The following is a 19,565-nucleotide window of genomic DNA, read 5'->3' as shown; positions in this document are numbered from 1 at the left end:
GGAAGTGACGCAATACGCTCACCGTAACGTCAGACGTCACAGCAAAAACCTGAATGGCGGAACATTCTTCCAGAAATTTGCACAAAACTGGTATCCTTTGTGGGGAGAAGGAGTCTGTCATCAAAAAGGTAGCCATATCAAGTATTAAATAAAAAAAAACAAAACTGAATCTCAGTAATGGAAGGTGTACTAAATTTTGTTGGACTGAGTTCCTATTACAGGGCATCTATTAATACAGTAAATCTATTAATACAGGAAATCTAAACAGTTTTTAGTTTTCCTTGAGTAAGCACCTGTTGTTACTATTGGACAGGGGTTAACCACTTTTGTTGTATAGTGTAGTTTGTTCAAGGTTTGGGGATAAATGCATTTTAATTGTGACACATTTAAAAATTCATCTCTTCAGAAAAGTCTAGTAGTGGAACTGAATAGATAGGCTGCAGAATCACCCACGTATAATTTTCTATTGAGATTTCCTCAAGGGGTCAACACACTAAACAGTCTGGAGTGAGTGATGTGTGTACTTTGTTTCTGTAAGTGTAAAGTAATAGTGCATTCAAGAGAAGAAACCCAAACTTCACTGCTCATCTTTTATTTAGTCACAAGTGACCACTTCCATCACTCCACAGTAGTCCGTTAGTGCAACAGTTTGGCATAAAGTGTTCGACAACATACCCACCACCAAGAACGCAATCTTTCCATCTCAGTTGAATGCATAGGAGCCAAACGTCAAGCAAAGTCCTGCTAATAGAGTTAGTTATAATTCACCTGATAGGTCAGCCATTCATTCACATCCAAAAGCCATTCAGAAAATAAAGGCACATATTGATAACATTGCATCAGAGTTCACACTGAAATCAGACCTGTGAGCTGAATGTGCGATGTGCTACAGAAAGCTTTACAGCAAGAGAACATGACTTCAAGGCCCACTTGTACGAGTACGATAGTCACAGTCAGGACCGATATTGTGAATCACACACAGGAGGGGAATCTAGTATTTCAGTTTTTTGTCAAATAGTCATGACACCCATTTCAAATGTAGATAATGGCTATGAGTATAGATCACACCATTTGGCCATAGACACACTCATGTTATGAATGGGCTTCATGGTGAATAAAGCTGGACCACAATTTTGAAATGTCAGATTCATCACCATTTAGTGCAAAGCAAACAGTCCATACACTGGGAGCAAGGGGCTGTTTGGTGGTAGCAGCAGTTCAGTCCTGGTATAGCAGAAAGCCAGAGAAGGTGCTGTACTTCCAAGTGCTGCCATAGATGGCACCACGGTGCAGCCTGAGCCACACCTGGTCTCCCTGGAAGAGAGGCAGGATTGCATGATTGCTGGCTGTCTCGTGATCTGGGGCTCCATCGTTGGCATACGCCGACACCATCACCTCCTCGTTGCGCATGAGGTTAATGTAGAGCGGCACGTTGACGGCGAGCTTCAGAATGTGGAAGATGAAGACGTAGGTTCCATTTATAGGGCAGGTGAAGCGGCCAATGTGGATGTCGTACATCTCCCCTAGGTTGCTATGCAGCTGGTCAAACACAATGGGCTGATCAAGGTTGCCGGGAGCGAAGTTGGCAGTGCGAGAGGCGGTGAAGGCCACTCGCAGAGAATGGGGGGCTGAGTAGAGTTGCATTGGCAGCAGGGTTGGGTGGTGGTGGCCATGGGGAGTGAGTGGAACCTCCATGGTGGAGACTGACAGCGAATCTCCTTGACCCGAGTCCACTAATGTGCAGGTTCCATCCTGGTCTGGACTGCTCACCTGGGCACAGTTGCTCCAGGCTGCTGCAGAACCAAGACGGGAAAGTTAACAGGGTGAAACAGTGTAAGGAGCAATGTAAGCAATTTCAGGACTCTGGTGCACAAGAAGTGCTGCATTGTTTAGTCTGAAAGAATAAATTTCTTGTTCATTTTCCCCATTGGAACGATCCATCTGGGCAGATCTGAACACAGCAACACAGGGACCCTTGAAGCTGGATTTATGGCCTGACTGAATTGCTTGTCAGAAAACATTTGAAACCCCCTCCCTCAACACATTTCTAACACCAAGTAGGGGCTGCCCATATCTATCGTTTGCTGCAACTTTTCCTAAATCAATGAGCCAACATTCTCTCTCTCTCTCTCACACACACACACACACACACACACACACACACACACACACACACACACACACACACACACACACACACACACACACACACACACACACACACACACACACACACACACACACACACACACACACACACACACACACACACACACACACACACACACACACACACACACACACACTTCACAATATAATGTATTTTTCCCTCACTAGTTATGCAACTACTTGCTGCATTTTTCATCAATACAACTAAATAAAACTCTTTCAGTGCCTCCCTGTGCAGCAATATTCCCATTTTCAACCTTTTAGTGTGGCCATCTCAAACAAAATATAGAAAAGTTTGATTTATCAAATAGAAAGCACATCTTAACAGCAACAAATACATAAAAATAGTAAGTTATATCTCACGGAAATTGACCAAAATATTGGAACAAGCAAACATTTTATCTTCTTTAAAACAAAGCCTACAGATAGTCATTTTCATAATTTGAATAAATAAAAAATAGGTCAAATAAAAAAATAAAGTACATTGTTTTTGCACATTTATCACACCTTCAGCTCTATCCAATTAGAATCAAGGGTTCCACATTAGATGCCAATGATCAGAATTTCTTTTAAGAATCTGACGGGTACAATCAGTCTTATTTAAACCTCTGACCTTACAGATCTGTGGTGCTGTCATCATGGCAAGATCTAAAGGCCTCCACAAAAAAAACAGTTGACTTTAACAAGATCTTCAGACAACTTAAACTAAATCCCTCCACTGTGAAGGAAAACATGTACAAGTAGGGTAAATTTCAAAGAATTTCTGATGTATCCAAGACTAGCTGCCTTTTAGAAATGGAACCAAGGAGAAAATGAACCAAGTCTACAAACTTTTCCATTTTGGAAGAAGATCAGTACACACTTTGGCCTGACTTGTGAGTACATTCACCATGTAATTTTACATAGATGTATCAATGACTTCTACTTTGTTTCTGACTGATACATAAAAGTTTGGAGTCAGTACATGAATACGTTTTAAGGTGGAACCTTAGCCTTTTCATTTTCTGAACCACAGAAACAAACCAACCTCAAAAATTTTAATACTTTTAAATGCAGTTCAATTACCCTCACTAAATGTGCAAACCTTACCAATACTTCACTACTTCAAAATGAATTGTAGAAGTACTCCAGAATTACAGTCCCTATTAGCCTCATGACATCACATGATTTTAATCAAGTTGTAAAATTTGAATTTTGTAAAACAGCTACTGGGATGACCCAGCGATTAAAATAAGGTCTGCATCCACCCATTCAGGAGGCGCAACAGATTCAAAATAGTGAATTTTGTTCTCATCCAAACGTTGCAAATGCTGGAATGCTGTCAACGGGAAACATTTCACTTCAACGGCAACATTCCGAACACTGCTCTGTAACAAAGAACTTAAGCTCCGGATCCAGTTTTTGTAGCAAAAACCTGCTTGTATTCTTACCACTGGAGTTATGTCTCCCTCCTCCACGCCTGTAGCTGTGTTGGTGTCCTGAGTCCTTAGAAAAGACAAGAAACTCTATAAAAAAAAAAATTAAAAATAAAAAAGACGCATGCAGACGCACAATGGGGCTGCATGCAAGGGTCATCTGTTGCATGTCATGCGACATACCATGCTAATTGTTTTCTAGTAGCATGATTTGTCTTGCTAAAAGATATAGCGAGAGTGAACAAAAAACAAAACTAAAGTCTTTAAAAAATACTCCAATTCCTTAGTTCTCATTTTCAAGCATTATTTGCACTGTGCTTTACTCAGAAGGATCACTATAATGAAGTCAGCAGACAGTGTTTTACTTTCTGCATATATACAGAAAGCAATGTTGCCATAAACTCAGAGATTGGGAAGTTCATTTTTGTGGACTGGGTTACAAAAATGTTTTAAAAGATTAAGAGTTAACAAGTGAATCAGGAGAGTCATGGCCAGACCCAGCCTTCCTGTTGCCATCTTTAAATTGCTCCAAACAACTAGACTGCCAACTTGAACAGCATTCATGTCTCTTAAGACATTTATGTATTCAATAAATCAATACTAATATCTTACTGGTTAATAGCAGTAACTGATCTGTGTCAAAATGTACAGTACATGAAAACTGATACCTGACAAGGGCATGGATTAAAAAAAAAAAAAAAAACTATTAGGAATTGGCTTACTCGAGAAGAATAAGGTAGAGGGCCAGAGTCCCTGAGATGAGCCTGGGGGATGCAAGATCCTCCTGGGGAGCAGAAATCGGTTTCAAAAAAGCCTCAACATGATCCGATTTAGATTGTGTTTAGAGTCAAGACCATCCCACACCTCATCCTGAACAAATTTCTTGCAAAAAGCAGGTGAGTGAGAATGCAGAAGTGCTGAAAGAGTAAAAAGAAACTTGAAGATAGATACCTCGGTGCCAACCAGAAGATCGAAAGATTTGTGCCAGTCCCCTTCCACCACGTGCCATACCTCTGACAGCTCCTCTGGTGTTGTATGACTGGCTGGGTCGACTCCCACTTCCACCTGATTGGCCAGGGGACAGGAAGATCTGTCCACTATTACCCAATGTGTAATCTGACTGGTACACTAGAGAGTTCATACAGAAAGAAATGTACCAACTGTTGACTATTCAGCCCATGGCAGTGCAGAGTTAAGGGATATACATATCTCATCTACATACCGGACCGCAGTTCATCTTCTGCAGGAGCAAACTCAGGTGGTGTTTGGGTACTGGCAGTGCTGTACATAGGCTCAGAAAAAGCTGCAGTGTCTGGTTTGTAGTTTGGTTCCCCATTATGAGGTAACGAGGCAGTCGCCTTGAAGACCTACAAAAAGCAGAAAATAGACTTCAAAGTAACTTGGAGAAACTGTGCAAGATCAACATATACAGGTTTTTAACTTTTCAACTTTTTTAGCCTGTTGGGTAAGAGATAATTGCACAACTACTACAGTGCCTATTCAACATTCAAACATTAACTCGCCTGTGATGATCAGGACATGAATTGTGTTTTGTATGTTCATCATGCTATAACTGTAGGGAGAAGCTTAGTATGTGATCCTACTAAGACTGAAAGCATTCAGAACCCATTTACACTTCCTATGTATGGGGCACATTAGATGGCACTCCATCAAAAAAGTCAAATATAGCAAAAACCGAGTATTTCACTTCTATTACCCTTTGTTCAAGTTTTAGCCATTACCAAACACTGTTTGATGCCGTACTACCACTGTGTCACCTAAAGTAAAGTTTACATGTAGTCCAGGAATTTCAAAATAGATGCAAAAATAATGAGTTAATTTATACCTAGAATCAAGCCTGCAGTCTCACAAATGCCACTGAACCATACTAGTTCACTCACAACCCAACCAAATGCAAGACCACCAAAGCTACACCAGAAGACAGTTAATATCTCGTGTTAACATGCCATTTCTTACTAAATGAGAAAACACTGCAATCTGATCCATCAGTTCCTACCATTATGTTATACAATGCCACTTGTATATCGGGTCTGAATGCTATCCAAGACACAAGATCTAAAGGCTGAACCACAGACGTATACTTTTGAGTCTTGAAGTAATGAAACCTAGGTTTAGTAAAACTTACTGTCTGGATGTTCTGAAACTGTGTGGAGGTGAGAGTTTGCCTGGTTGGAGGTGTAGAGAAACTCTGTCCCTGAGGTGGGGTAGAGGTGCATGATGCCAACCCATTAGAGGGGGACCGCTTCCCTGAATCATTTACTGGTGTCTGAGAAAGGTTAAAGATAGCACAAAGTAGCATCCTGAAAAACCATTATACTTACAAATTTGCTTTATAGGTTGACATGGTTAAGAAAGTCCATTTACCCGAGGACTATTCTCCTCCAGGCTGACAGAGATGGTTGACTCCCTGCGGTATAGAGGTGGTGAGGGAAACGTCTTTCTTTCGGCTAACTGTAGTGGTTCCTGCAGAAACTTGACCACTTTAACAGTCACCTAAAATGCAGGGGATAACACTGTGTTGGATCTGTCTAGCCAGTTACCGTCTCTTACATCAGGTAGGTCCTTTGAGGAAAGCTCCTGGTCACAGGTCTCCAGGCTCTGATCACTATTGTTTAGACTTGCTTTGCATTCCATAAGTCTGGCAGGCAGTGGTGTGGACTGAAGAGGGAAACAGAGATGAAGCCAAAGTGATTTTCATTTTACCTCACACCTGACTTAAGAAAAAAAAAAAAAAAAAAACATGCTCACATGCATTGTTTTGGGCAGGACATCAGAAGGGCTTCTCAAATCAGTCTGCGCTATTAGAAGAAAAGAACATAAGATTGGTTAAGAAATTACATTCCAAAATCTGAGCAGTAAATTATTGCATATGGAGCACAGAATTACACGTGCAGTCGGTGGGCTTGCTGTGGGGACAGCCTGGACAGTCTCAAATTTTCAGCGGCATGCAGAGAAGCCTGTCCAGAATCTTGTGGATGCGGGCAAAATTTACATCATGTGGACCCACACGCAATCCTTGAAATCGGCCTTTAGAGGTCACCATCCCTTGTCCCATGTTTAACTTTTATTTATTTGTAAACATATTTCAATTCAAGAAAGAGATGAATAGTACAGGATAAAGATTCAAGCAAATACAATGTCTTGAATAATTTTTCTCGTATTAACAGTCAGAAACCAAACAACCCTCCAATCTATACCACCCACATGCTGCCGGACAAGAGCAAAAAGTGTGGCCTTTGGCCAATCAGGAGATTTCCACTGAAAAATGATTCTGCTACGGGCCAGAAAAGCAAAAACATTTTCCTTATTAGTGGCCATTTGAGTATTATCACCTAATACTCCAAAGCTGGCCATTTCTGCAGAGGGTTTTAATTCGGTGTCAAATGCATAGTTCAAAGTTTTACAAACAGATGACCAAAAGTCTCTCAATTTAGGACAAGTCCAGAACATATGTGCCTACCTGCTGGGGTATTTTTACAGCGCTCACATCAGTCTTCTACGTCAGTGTAGATTTTGGATAATTTAGATTTAGCATAATAGATTCTATAAAAGACTGAACTGTACCAGACTGAGAAGGACACATGAGGATGTTCCATTAATTTTAGTCTGAGCACAGCTCGAGACTGCATCAGACATTTCCATCCCAAGTTCCTCTTCCCATATCATTCTAAGCCAATCTAACGAAATATTTTGAAGGGAAGTTACCATATTTGAGATAACTGAAATCTGTCCCTTAGGTTGCATACAAGCCCTCAAAATCTTCTCCAGACCCGAGTCCGGTGGTAAAACAGGAAAGGTTGGACTGAGGGTTTGACCGAAGTGATGGACCTGGAAGTATCTGAAGGAGTGATCCAGTGTGGTTGCAGGGAAGGGATGATTATTACATATAGGACTATACTTGCATGGAGATTACTACAGGGCTTGAGTGTTTTGATGGTGAGAAAGGTAAACCTGCCCTAATTAAAGCAGAGTGAAGTAAACACACAAGACCTAGCTTCAGCTTTGTACCAATCCAGTTCTGAAGTCTGGTACCAGTATATGATTTTTTTCTTTGTTAGATGCCCAGTCACAATTCTACATGTTAGGAAGTGCTAGGCCACCCTGGATCTTTGAGCTTTCCAAAAGATTTTTGCCATTCCACAGGACTTTTATTCTAACGTCTTTAGAACTAGGGATCAACAGATTTGCCAGACCAACCGAGGCTGATATTTAGCATTTTCCGATTATTGGCATCGTCGTTTCTATTGACCGAATGACTCAATAAATTAAATGTGCTATGTCTGTTCTGATGCAGCTGCCATCTCTCTCTGCAGTCACTCTGTGGTATCAAGCAATGTCTTTCCCACAGCACTGTTACACTGATTACCTGTCATGAGTAACAGCCAATCACTCAAAGCTATTGTTTATATGGAGCGACAGACATTTGCAGAGTGGAGCAACTCTTGGAATCTGAGCCGTGTTTGGGAGATAACACACAATGCCAAAGTTGTAATAACCAGCAATCTTCCACTAGTATTCCCAGTTACATAGAAAACTCTCAGGACTAAACACTAAATGCCTTTACTAAAAGCTGAATTTTGAATATTTATAGACATGCAGGTTTTCAAAGCTGGTGGTTTGTTTCTTGCTGCCATCAACCACTGATGAGATGAATAGCTTGAAACTATAGCACCAGTAACGCTCAAAAACTTCACACAATAGCTTTGACTTGACCATTGCAGAATTTAAGCATCAAACTAGGTTTCAGTGTTGAAAATGGTTTGACAAAACAATCCCAAACTCAAGATGTGCTTACTTTTGCCCCTCTATCTCTGAGAATTTATCAAAGCAGCTCTGGAAAAACCTAGCAGATGAATCTGAAGTTGGCATTGTTTTGCCATACAGAGCTTGTCGATTTGTTCGAAGTTACCCAGAGGAGAGGGAGATCCAGATGGCCTTCTCTTCAGTCTGGGGTGGCCATTAGTTGGAGAGCTTTCACCATCTAGAAGAGAGTCCTGAACAGTACAGAATCTTTTTAAATTCTTCATGTGGTGACTAGCAAAGCAGACCAAATACTCAAACCGATCACCAGTGTCACTATCCAAAAGGAGAAACAATCTACATCAACTATCATGATTTTATCGACAAAGACAACAGATTACAAATAACAAATTTGAACTTGTTCAGCCTTTTGCAGCCTGCTACATCAAACTTCTACTGGCAATATAGTTAACTGACCAACTGATTAGTCAAAGAGTAAGTACGATTTCATTCAACTAAGATTTTCTTTGGTTGACGACAGCCCAGCAAAACATATCACCACCTTGTATAAGGTGGCAATTAATGTACATGGGCTTAGAAAGTCCACCTGCATGAAAGTGAATGAGCCGTGGATCTTCGTCATGAGGTCCTCAAGGTGCTGCTTCCTCAGAATGGGATCCTTGGGAAAGGCAGATGGGGAGCTGAAAATCTCCACAGGCATATCCATGTGAACTGCCTGTCAGAAATCAGGAGAAAAGAGTGCAAACTGTTTAAAGTGTACAGACAGCTCTACTTTAAACTATTTCTGTACTCACCAAATTGGCATTTTGCTCCCCTTTGGCTTTCCTCTCTTTTCTCTGAGGAAAATATCATGGCATTAATCATCTGAGCCAAGTAGACCAACATCAAACAATCAGCGCAGCTGTTGCACTTTAAGTCATACTCGGACCCTATTACTTTCTCCAAGAGAGTTCACTTGGATGTACTACACTATCACTTACTGACCTGCCATTCAACCCAACTCCTGCATCAGTAAATAATTTGGAGGCACACCTGAAACTCGCTGTGCTGCTCAAACCATTCCTGAACCATTTTTGCTTTGTGTCACTGCGCATTATCCTGCTGAAAGAGACCACAGCCATCAGGAAATATCGTTTCCATTAAAGGGTGTGCATGGTCTGCAACAATGCTTAGGCAGGTGGTACATGTCAAAGTAATATCCATATGGATGGCAGGACCCAAGGTTTCCCAGCAGAACATTGCCCAAAGCATCACACTGCCTATGCCGGCTTGCCTTCTTCCCATAGTGCATCCTGGTGCCATGTGTTCCCCAGGTAAGCGACGCACACACACCTGGCCATCCATGTGATGTAAAAGAAAATGTGATTCATTAGACCAGGCCACCTTCTTCCATTGCTCCATGGTCCAGTTCTGATGCTCACGTGTCCATTGTTGGTGCTTTTGGCGGTGCACAGTGGTCAGCTTGGGCACCCTGACTGATCTGCAGCTATACATCCCCATATGCAACAAACTGATGCTCTGTGTATTCTAACACCCTTTTATCAGAACCAGTATTAACTTCTTCAGCACTTTAAGCAACAGTAGCTTGTCTGCTGGATCGGACAACATGGGCCAGCCTTTGCTCTCCACGTGCATCAGTGAGCCTTGATTAATGATTTTAACTGTTCACTGGGAACAGAAAAGACAGTTTTAAGTTTGGACCGAAATAACGTAATTCAGATTTGCTACCATCTTTGCTCTCATCCTTAATAGTAGATAATTCTAGCATGTCATCATCTGTTGTGCATCAATAGTCCATAAGGCATTCACTGCCTGGAAACAGAAGATAAGCTAAAAGAGTGGTCTGCTTCAGTTCTAAAATTAAGAATGACCTGTGTCCATCCACACAACCAAACAATGGCAGTAGCACTAAGACTGCCAAATGATAAAAAAAAAAAAAAAAAAAAAAAAGGATTGTTAAAATCAGCACATATTTCATGGCCATTTGTTATCCAATTAAGTTCATTAACAACACTGATAGGTAGAAGAGTGTTTTTAAGAAAAAAAGCATACATAATTGCTTTTAGCTTTTCTCACAGCAGCACCACATTTGCAGTGTGTACACCTCTGTGCAAAATTATTTACATGTCAAGTGATTCTAATTTGTACAATCACTCAATAAGGCCATTATTTTCAGGGCGACGAGTATTTTATCTTCTAGACAAAAAAAGTGGAGAAAGACTATTAAAAAAATACAGAGGCCTCAAAGCAGAAAGTCATTGCAACAAAACTAAACACATCCATGATGACAGACATACAAGTTAGAAAACTTGTGATCACTGAAACAGAATTGCATGAGCATGATTACAAAATGAGGTGTGAACACCAGGACTTTGTCAGCTTTGGACCTATAGGGCTGTGTCCATCTGTAATTCTGCGTCATGGCTCCACATGGAATGGTGGCCAGTAAAGTTGAAAATATATGAACAGGACTTCACAATAACGGAAAAGGATACAGGAAGATTCATGACCAACCAAATACTTGCAGCAGTAATTAGGAAGTATAGAATGAGCCTTAGCACTACTAATCAGAGACACAATGGTCCTTCTCGTAAAATAACACCATAAACAGGGTGCTACTTTTCACATTTGCTTTTCATAGCTGGATTGTGAAAGTGTTTCAGACATAGATGACTTGTCAGTGGAAATTAGAGATTTTGTGACACATCAGTGTGAAGAGCACTGCAAAAAAAAAAAATCTACTTGTATGAAGAAAAAAAAACAAACAAAACAACTTTTACTTGCCATTTAAAAAAAAGAAAAAAGTATGATAAAACCTTGTTATAGAACACGAAAAGAACCCTGATGAAAATTAGGAGCACAATCTTTGGTCAGATAAGCCCAAGATAAATTTGTTTGGCTCAGATGGTGTCCAGCATGTTTGGCATGAATCTGACCATCCCTACCATAGTAAATGCAAAGTACCAACAGTGCAGAGCACAGAGGTAACAGGAAGAAGTATACTGGCTTTTGTTGCATTAAAGTCATACTGTGGAAAAACTGTTTTTAATATATTAAATCTAAATTGTTAGTTTTTAAATGTTCCCAGTAGCAAAAACCTATTGTTCATTTGAAAAGTAATGTAATTACTGTGAGGTGATACAATTTAGAATCATTTAATATTTAAATGATATTGTGCAGGGGTGTACTCAGTGCTGTTGTACACTGTATTCTTCATTTGTCTGAAGGCAACTTAGTGACAAGGGTCTTTGGTGCAAGATGCCATGCTTCGCTTCTGAAATAAAATAATTAAGGATGGTCAGCAGTAAAGTAGGGTGTGGAGCTATAATTTTTTTCATCAGTGTAAAGAGATGAATGTTTCTGTAAAAACAGAGTTGAAAACACTGAAGATATAAAATGTCATCATTTTATTCTATTAGATATCTGTATGAAATTCTGTCATAATTGGCAATTGAATATTGTATTATGCCCATAAATATGTTTGAGGTTTCAGCTACTATTGGCACAGAGAAATAACTAAGGGCTAGTTCAGGAGCAGGCATAGAGAGAGTGTAAGCAATTGAACAGAAGTACTGTGATTATAATGGAGCCTTTCACATGGTCAAGCTATCCATTATGTGCCTACATACACAACTGCAGTGCAAAGAAGGGTTAGACAATAGCTCACCTGTTTGCAGTCAGCAGACTGTTTCTTAGAGGTGACTGGGACAACTTTGGGGATGAAAGTGGCAGCTCCTTTCCATGGCTTGTGGACTGCAGTTTGCAATGATGAGGGTCTGTCCGGGCTCTCCATGTCCCAGCAGTCAGGTGGCTCTCGGTGCCTCAAAGCCTGGAAATCCTCGTTCCAGCTTTGAGTGAGAGGAGTCTCCATGTCAGTCAGGTACAGTCTGTTGAGAAACTGCCATATCACCAACAGAGCATCAGTAGATCCTGGAACAGGCTTGCAGTCACAAAACAAAAACACTGAAACACAGATACAAAAACAAAGTGAATGTTGGTCTTACCTCCTTGGAAACTTGATTTGGCTTTGACTTTAATACAGCTGACAGGAGCAAAAAAGAAAGAAATATGAATCTGTAATTCACTATTCAAGGCAAGGTATACACTAGAAATTCAATTACCAGTGGTCCTGTGCGCTTACAACTAAATATTATGGTCACCAATTTCATAATACAGAAATTTTCATAACCACCCAGGAGCTCATAGGTTTCAGTTTCTGTATACTATCAGAATGAACAGAGCAGAAACTTTTCAAATATAACTTATTCATCATAACAAAACATGTCTGTACTAGTTTTTGATAAAGTAACTTAGCTTGGGAGCTACATTTTTGCTGGCAAATTTGTGCATCTGAAATAGCTACAAATGTGGTTTAAAATTAGAACAATCCATGGATGGGACATCTGTGCAGGTAATCCATCCAACATGGAACTGCTATGCAGCTCTACTACACATTCTCAATTTAAACAAGGGAAATCATTACTTTAAGTTACAAATTGATAATAAAATATTATAATATTGAAACATTGAATTTCCCTTTGGGGATTAATAACGTTATTGTATTGTATTAAATAAGGATGTGTTTTTGTTACCCTAACATTTCATTTTGATAAGAGAAATGTTCAAAATGTTCCAAAAGCTAAAAATAGCTGCATGTTTTGGTAAAAGCCTAAGCATGACTGCCCACAAGTTGTTATCACATATGTAATGTAAGCATGATCTTACTGTTGTGGCTGGTGGAGCTCAGTAACCCCTCAGGAGTCTTGCTTGGAGGAGATGGAAGACAACTGAAGAACTTGCAGTTCAACAACATGGTGAGCTCCTCTTTCAACAACTTAACTGAAACCGCAATAAAGCATGCAACTCTGAGACTGGATTTTTCAGCTTGTCAAGAAAGATCTAGTTAAGAAACCAGTACCCATCAACAAACATTTAAGAAAAAGTTATACATGACAAAACATTTTTTGAATTCTTTAACCAGAAACTCTACATTAGACTACTGTACATGTTATATCTAGCTTGTCAGATCCACATGCAGATAAAATACAGACAAGTTGTAGTTTTTCGCCTTTTTCCTTCCACCTACAGGAACTAGCTTAACATTTAGCACAGTACATCTTTACTTGCAACTGAACATAATGTTGGCATTAAATTACAACATTCAGATGGAATTTATTCATTTATGGTCAAAACAGAAAAATGAATCTATTCGCCCTCTGAAGCAATCCAAGCAGTTTCTGGGCATTTTTTGCTCAGGTCACATTTTTACTCTCTGTAGGCTAATTTGTAGCTGAAATAAATTAAGTCTGGCACCTCTGAAGACAGAACAGCCACAGCAACAAACAAAGAACTCAAAAACGCCATCTGTGCAGTACAACAAAGTTAGAATCAAACACCAAAAGGTTTGATTTCCTTGATGTTTTTTTTTAATATACAAAAACTGAAAAAACGTAATCAATATGTAGATTTTTTTTTTCAAAAGTGCCCCAATATGGTGGCTACATATTATAGATATTTTTGTAATTACATGTTTAATTTGAGTCTATGTTAATTTCCTTTCCGCTTGTTGTAAACACAGACGGCAGCTCAGCTAAAAAAATCTCTAGTTTTGTCACATTCTCGGGAACAGCTGAATCACTCAATGGGTTCTCAGTTGTACTAAGCATTGAACAAGTTTTTGTTTTCTGTATAGAATCTAATTATTACCAACATTAGTTTTGGACATTTTTTAAATGAGAGAGAGCGATTTTTACAGTTTACATGTTGGTTTTATTCCATCACACTGCAGTCTAGAAATCACATGCTGAACAGCCAAAGTCTGCTCCAAAATCATTGGGCAGCTTGTTCGCAGTCTGACTGTTATGCGACCAACAGACCATACAGACAGCACGCAGGATCTTACATCACTCCTCCCACATTCTGTGTCCTGAGTTTGAGTGGCTTCCCTCAGGACGCAGAATACACTGCCCAGGCTGCAGGACGCAGAGGACAAAGTCCTCCGTTGTCCCTAGAGCTGTCCTGCTTCTTAATTCAGCTCAGTAGACTTTATTTTAACACACACACACACACACACACACACACACACACACACACACACACACACACACACACACACACACACACACACACACACACACACACACACACACACACACACACACACACACACACACACACACACACACACACACACACACACACACACACACACACACACACACACACACACACACACACACACACACACACTCCTTTAACATAGTATTTAAAAGTAGCCCGCTTTATTTTATTTAAAATACACACATTTTTAACATAGTATTTAAGAGTAGACTTTTATTTAACACACACATTCTTTTAACATGGTATTTAAGAGCACTTTACTGTCCCATATGCGAGGAACAAAAAAAGCACTTTAAAATTACAATGTTCTTTTTGTGTATAATTTTGGGTGTCTTGCTTGGTTGTCCTTTTTAAGCTGCTTGTATGCCCTTTTTAATTGCCCCTTGGGGACAAATAAAGTTTTTTGAATTTAATTGAAGTTAAGCTTGGATACGTATGCTATTATGAACATGTCACAGATGAGCAGTTCAAGGACAGAAAGTTGTAAAACTTGCTTTGAAAATGCTGTTTGTCAATGTTTTAAAAGACATCATGAATTGGGGGCTCAGAGGGTTAAAGAGTACAAAGATTCAAGATTTCTCTAAATGCATTTTAATGAACAGTACACAATAACACATATGGCATCTTGTTGTAAACCAAAATAGGTAAAGACAAAATATGTGCTACTCACATGTGGATCCAGCCACTGGCTTGTCTTTCCCCTCAAGCAGGTCCAAGTAGACCAGAGATGCCTGCTCCATCTGCTTCTCTAAGCTGCAGCACACAGAGGACAGAATATACAAGTCATGGATCTGGCTTACACAAAGACATTTTAGACTCATCTATAATTAGTTATCCTAACCCTGGACTTATCTACGACTAAGATCTATGGCTCCATGGTAACATCAACTGACGAAACAGGGGAAAAACATGGCAAATAATTTGGCTTGGCAAAAATACTGTGGCGCAATAAGAGAAGCTGTTGGAAGTTGATTGTACCGTTACATTATTTACAGAATTTACGGACTAAAACATCCCATTATCTTAAATTCTTCAAGAAGATCTATTTTTTGCTAGACTTTGATGTAAGCACATCAAAGTTGGCAGCAATGGGTTTTTTTTAGTTTTTTTATTTTAAATTTGATGCAGTCTTTTACCCAGAAATATGAGTAAATCAATCCTACTTAAGATAATGCAGAAACAAATGAAACACTATGGCTTGTATACATTATACAGTTTGCTTTATTATAGCAACAGTGCAAACTATTGAAAATAACCCCTCTGTTCCTCCCTGATGCAGGAGGGCATTTGCTTTTGGACAGAGATCAGACATTTTTGCCCTTGCTGCTGAAGCATATTGTGGATTTTAATCATTTATAGCATCCTCACTCATTCAACAAGCAGTATGTGTGAAAGTGTCGTGGACTGTAAACAGGAAAAACTAGCAGTTGCCAAGAAATCTCTGCACCCAGGGAAAAACATGCCAAGTCATCATAAAGTCATCAATGTCCCCATCAACCTGGAAAGTTAGTGCAAAAAATCAATTACTTCCTCTCCATTTGTGCAAACGTGGACAGCTCATGTTCAAACCCCCAAAAAAAGTGACAGTGAGCCTCACCTCAGTCTGTTATCCCTCTTGACTCCCAGCAGGGCAGCAAGCTGGCTGAGGCTTTGCAGACGCTGGGCTGGGATGTGAGGCGCCTTGTTGCGTCCAGCCAGCAGGTCTCTCCTGATGTGATCCTGCTGAAGGCAGGTGAGGAGGTGCTGCACCTGGAGCACTGTGGTCAGACGCCTTCTCTCGGTCTCCACCTTCAACACCTGCTCCTTCTTCACCACCTTCTTCTGGGCCCTCAGCAGCTGCAGGGGACAGGATGATTCCAGAAACAGGCTCAATCACAAGCAGGTTTTAAAGTTGTTGTTTTTTTTTGCCTTTATTACATAGGTACAGTGTAGACAGACAGGAAAGGAGGGAGAAGAGTTGGGGAAAGACATGCAGCAAAGGCCTGAGAGCAGGAATGGAATCCAGCCCGCTGCGTCAGGGACCAGGCCCTGTACATGGGTCACCCGCTTAACCCGTTGAGCTATCCGGGCACCCAAGCAAGTTTTAAGACAGATTCATTGTCTGAAAGGTATGGAATCTTGGGCTGGAATGAATGAAAGAATGAATGAATGAATAGCAACCAAAAAATATTTATATTTTTCAAATGTTAAGGTGGACATGAATTGTTTCCCAGAATTGAGAAAAGTGATACCCCTGAAATGTCTGCACGTCGACCAGCGTACAGTCAACTGACGAAAATCAGGGGAAACCAAAAACTAAAATCGGGGGAAACAAGTAGCCATTTGAAAAATATTCATTCACTCATCAGCACAATGTCTTTGTTTAAACAGTCTGAAATACTCTTTTCAAGTTAAAAAGTTTACCCCACAACCATGTGGCAAACCATTATCCACGAATGGCAGTCTATTATTAAGCAAGCTAGTACATTAGCTATTATTTTCTAAAATGGCAAACATCATCTTGTTTATCATATAGTTGAAAATTTGAACATGATGAATTCTGAATGTCAAGCTTCAATAAACGAAAGTAGCAACTGACACATTAAGATATCGTAATACTATATGCTTTACTAAAGATTTGATGTAAAGATTTCAAATCCTACTCCAGATAGTAGTTTCACTTTGTCCTGAACAGAACTTACTGCATAGCTAGCTGCTAATGGTAAGATAGAAAAATGGTGGCCTGTTTTATACTTCAAAACTGTCTTTAATGTGCTTAGTTTTATTCTGACCAGCATGGCTAGTTTCATTCTGTAATGCCATCTCAAAATTAAAATTTTCTTAGCTACAGCATATCTCAGTTGACAACTAAAGATGAAAAAGCCATTCGCTTCTTCAGTTAATACAGCTATATGAACACTGTAAAGAACTTAAAAGAATGTTAAAAGTCAGCTCAGCAGTACATTTAGGCTGTATATGGCTCTGACGTAACTATCTACCTTGGCTATTGTGTCAACCCAGTGTTTCTAAAGATTTTACCATGTACAAAATATTGATACTGAACTTATCGATACATACTGATAACTTGTAATGAATCAACATGGATCCAAAGCACAAAGCTAAGCAGTTTGTCAGCTGTGAAATGTTGCATACAGGGAGTATACTTTCAGCTTTGTGCCAGCTGTGATCTAAACTAGTTTGACGACAATATTTATAATATTTTTTTAAACAGCGTCCTATTTAGACTCTAGTGAGTTGATAAATGACTTAAACCCAACACCAAAGAAGTGCATGCTCACACAGTTCTTTGATTCTTGCTGCAGTCAGGACATAAAGAATCTAAAGTGCCTGGCTGTCCGATGGCGGAAGACTTACATTCTGAGTCAATCCATCAAGGGTTTTGTGCAGCTCCCGGGCAAATTCCAGGTTATGTACCACTTCATCGTACTTTTCCACAGCCACCTGAAGCAACACAGAGACACAAAGAGCAAAACACAGGTTAGGCTCTGCACACACCACATTTAGTGATTTGTGAGGTCAAATGCATCTCACCATCTGATCTTTGTTTAGCACTTCGCCTTGGTTCAGCCTCTTCTTGTAGTCTCTCAATTTCAGCTGTGGGCAAACAAGGCGCATCACAAAATCCAGAAGCCCGCCATTACCCACCCAGCTTTCAAAGCACTCTGCACTGTCACCATCCTACCTTTTTTTTCTCCAAGTTGCGGATTTTGTGTTTGAGGCAGATGAGGCCATCTTCTATGTAGGTTTCATAGCCATGATAGGTGGTGGAGACCTCCAGGCTGAGCTGCAGTGACCCACCGGGTGAGCCCACCTTTGGGCTCCCACGAGGGTCCTCCAGTATTTCCTCCTCCTCCTCCACTGAGTGTTCAGGGGGAGGGCTGACATCTAGGGTGGGGGAAGGAGACAACTGCACCATGTTGATCTCCACACTGGAAGAAAAGGGGCACAATGTAGTGGTGAAAGCAGAGAGCCATGCAGTCTCTGGGCCGTGCAGCTGCAACACAGGAGATGCTGCTGCTCTCAGGCTGAGCCCAGGTTGGGCAGCCGCCAGCCCCGTGACACTGCATTTACAGCGCGACCACTGTCAGCTGCTCTCTGGATCAATCCTGAAGGCAGCAGAAGCAGAAAGCTCCTGCTCACAACACAAACTGCATGAAGAAAACACACTTTCCCTTCATTTACACAGCCCTGTACGACTGTTGCGCATTACGGTCACAGTCGGCTGGGTGGGGATCACACCAGCACAACGGACAAGTTCCAGTGTTGAGCTGCATAGAATGAGCAATTAAAACTCTGGCACCGGATTGGTCATGCTACAATCAGGTCCTGCTATCACGCACTCGAGAAAAATCCACCTAAACTTTGCTACATAACGCGCAGATGCTCGTCCACGGTAGTCGATTTCAAATTTTGCCAGTATATTCTCAAATTCAATCAGCACATATGAAAGTATTTCATTAGAATCAGGCGTCACAGCTGACCCACCTCGTGTCTGTAGTTTGTGAGCGTTAAATCTCCGCAGAAAGAGCCTCTGGACGTCCGACAGCTTCGAAACCGACCGAGCCCTTCTCCAGTGATGCTGAATTGCAGAGGCTCCGCCGCTGTCCGGCCCTACCTTTATATAGTCTGTCTTGCTGGGAGATCTACCACTTCCGGTCCTGCACCTGGCACCGAACACACCACATCCTGACGAAAACATTAGCACATCCAACACATATCCCTGCAACGATTTAATGTTTGAAAGTAGACCAGTGAACTTTCTGTCTTTTTTCCGGTATTATTATACTGTGTAGAATAACTTCTTTCTCTGACAGTTTAAAGCGGCACATTTTTGTTACTGTAAGGCAAAGATCTTGTTGGCTAACACTTTATATGCACATCTGACAGACATGGAGCAACATTAACATTCATTTGATGGCCAGTTTACTTTATTCATTATCCTATTTTAGCTAAAATGTAGCTTGATACTTTATGCACCAACGCTGCACCCTGAAAACCAAAACAACCAGCAAACCACCAAAATCCTGGATAGAATTGCAGAATTAGTTGATAATTCTCATGGATCTTTACTAGACGCCT

General features: G+C 40.5%; 1 protein-coding gene across 7 annotated transcripts; it reads right to left on the bottom strand.

Annotated features, from left to right (window-relative positions):
- Positions 1-576: 576 nt before the first annotated feature.
- caprin2 (caprin family member 2) lies at positions 577-19,200 on the bottom strand. 7 transcript variants are annotated; one of them, XM_055006612.1, is made up of 21 exons: positions 18,972-19,200; positions 18,169-18,371; positions 18,018-18,080; positions 17,841-17,927; positions 16,084-16,322; positions 15,157-15,239; positions 13,092-13,205; positions 12,371-12,408; positions 12,034-12,264; positions 9,161-9,202; positions 8,953-9,081; positions 8,515-8,599; positions 6,354-6,403; positions 6,156-6,263; positions 5,970-6,077; positions 5,731-5,871; positions 4,807-4,951; positions 4,536-4,712; positions 4,307-4,368; positions 3,600-3,654; positions 577-1,793 (listed from the first exon to the last, which is right to left on the bottom strand). In XM_055006612.1, exons 1-21 carry the CDS (start codon positions 19,183-19,185, stop codon positions 1,219-1,221), a joined length of 2,949 nt encoding a protein of 982 aa, XP_054862587.1. In that variant the 5' UTR covers positions 19,186-19,200; the 3' UTR covers positions 577-1,218. The 7 variants fall into 7 exon arrangements, with proteins under 7 accessions (XP_054862587.1, XP_054862590.1, XP_054862588.1 ...); XM_055006615.1 differs by having other exon boundaries at positions 4,596-4,712; XM_055006613.1 differs by having other exon boundaries at positions 5,970-6,068.
- Positions 19,201-19,565: the final 365 nt, after the last annotated feature.

Source organism: Amphiprion ocellaris, chromosome 21 (genome assembly GCF_022539595.1).
Source record: "Amphiprion ocellaris isolate individual 3 ecotype Okinawa chromosome 21, ASM2253959v1, whole genome shotgun sequence".
In the NCBI taxonomy this organism is placed as follows: Eukaryota; Metazoa; Chordata; class Actinopteri; family Pomacentridae; genus Amphiprion; species Amphiprion ocellaris.
This window is presented reverse-complemented; position numbering and strand designations above follow the sequence as displayed.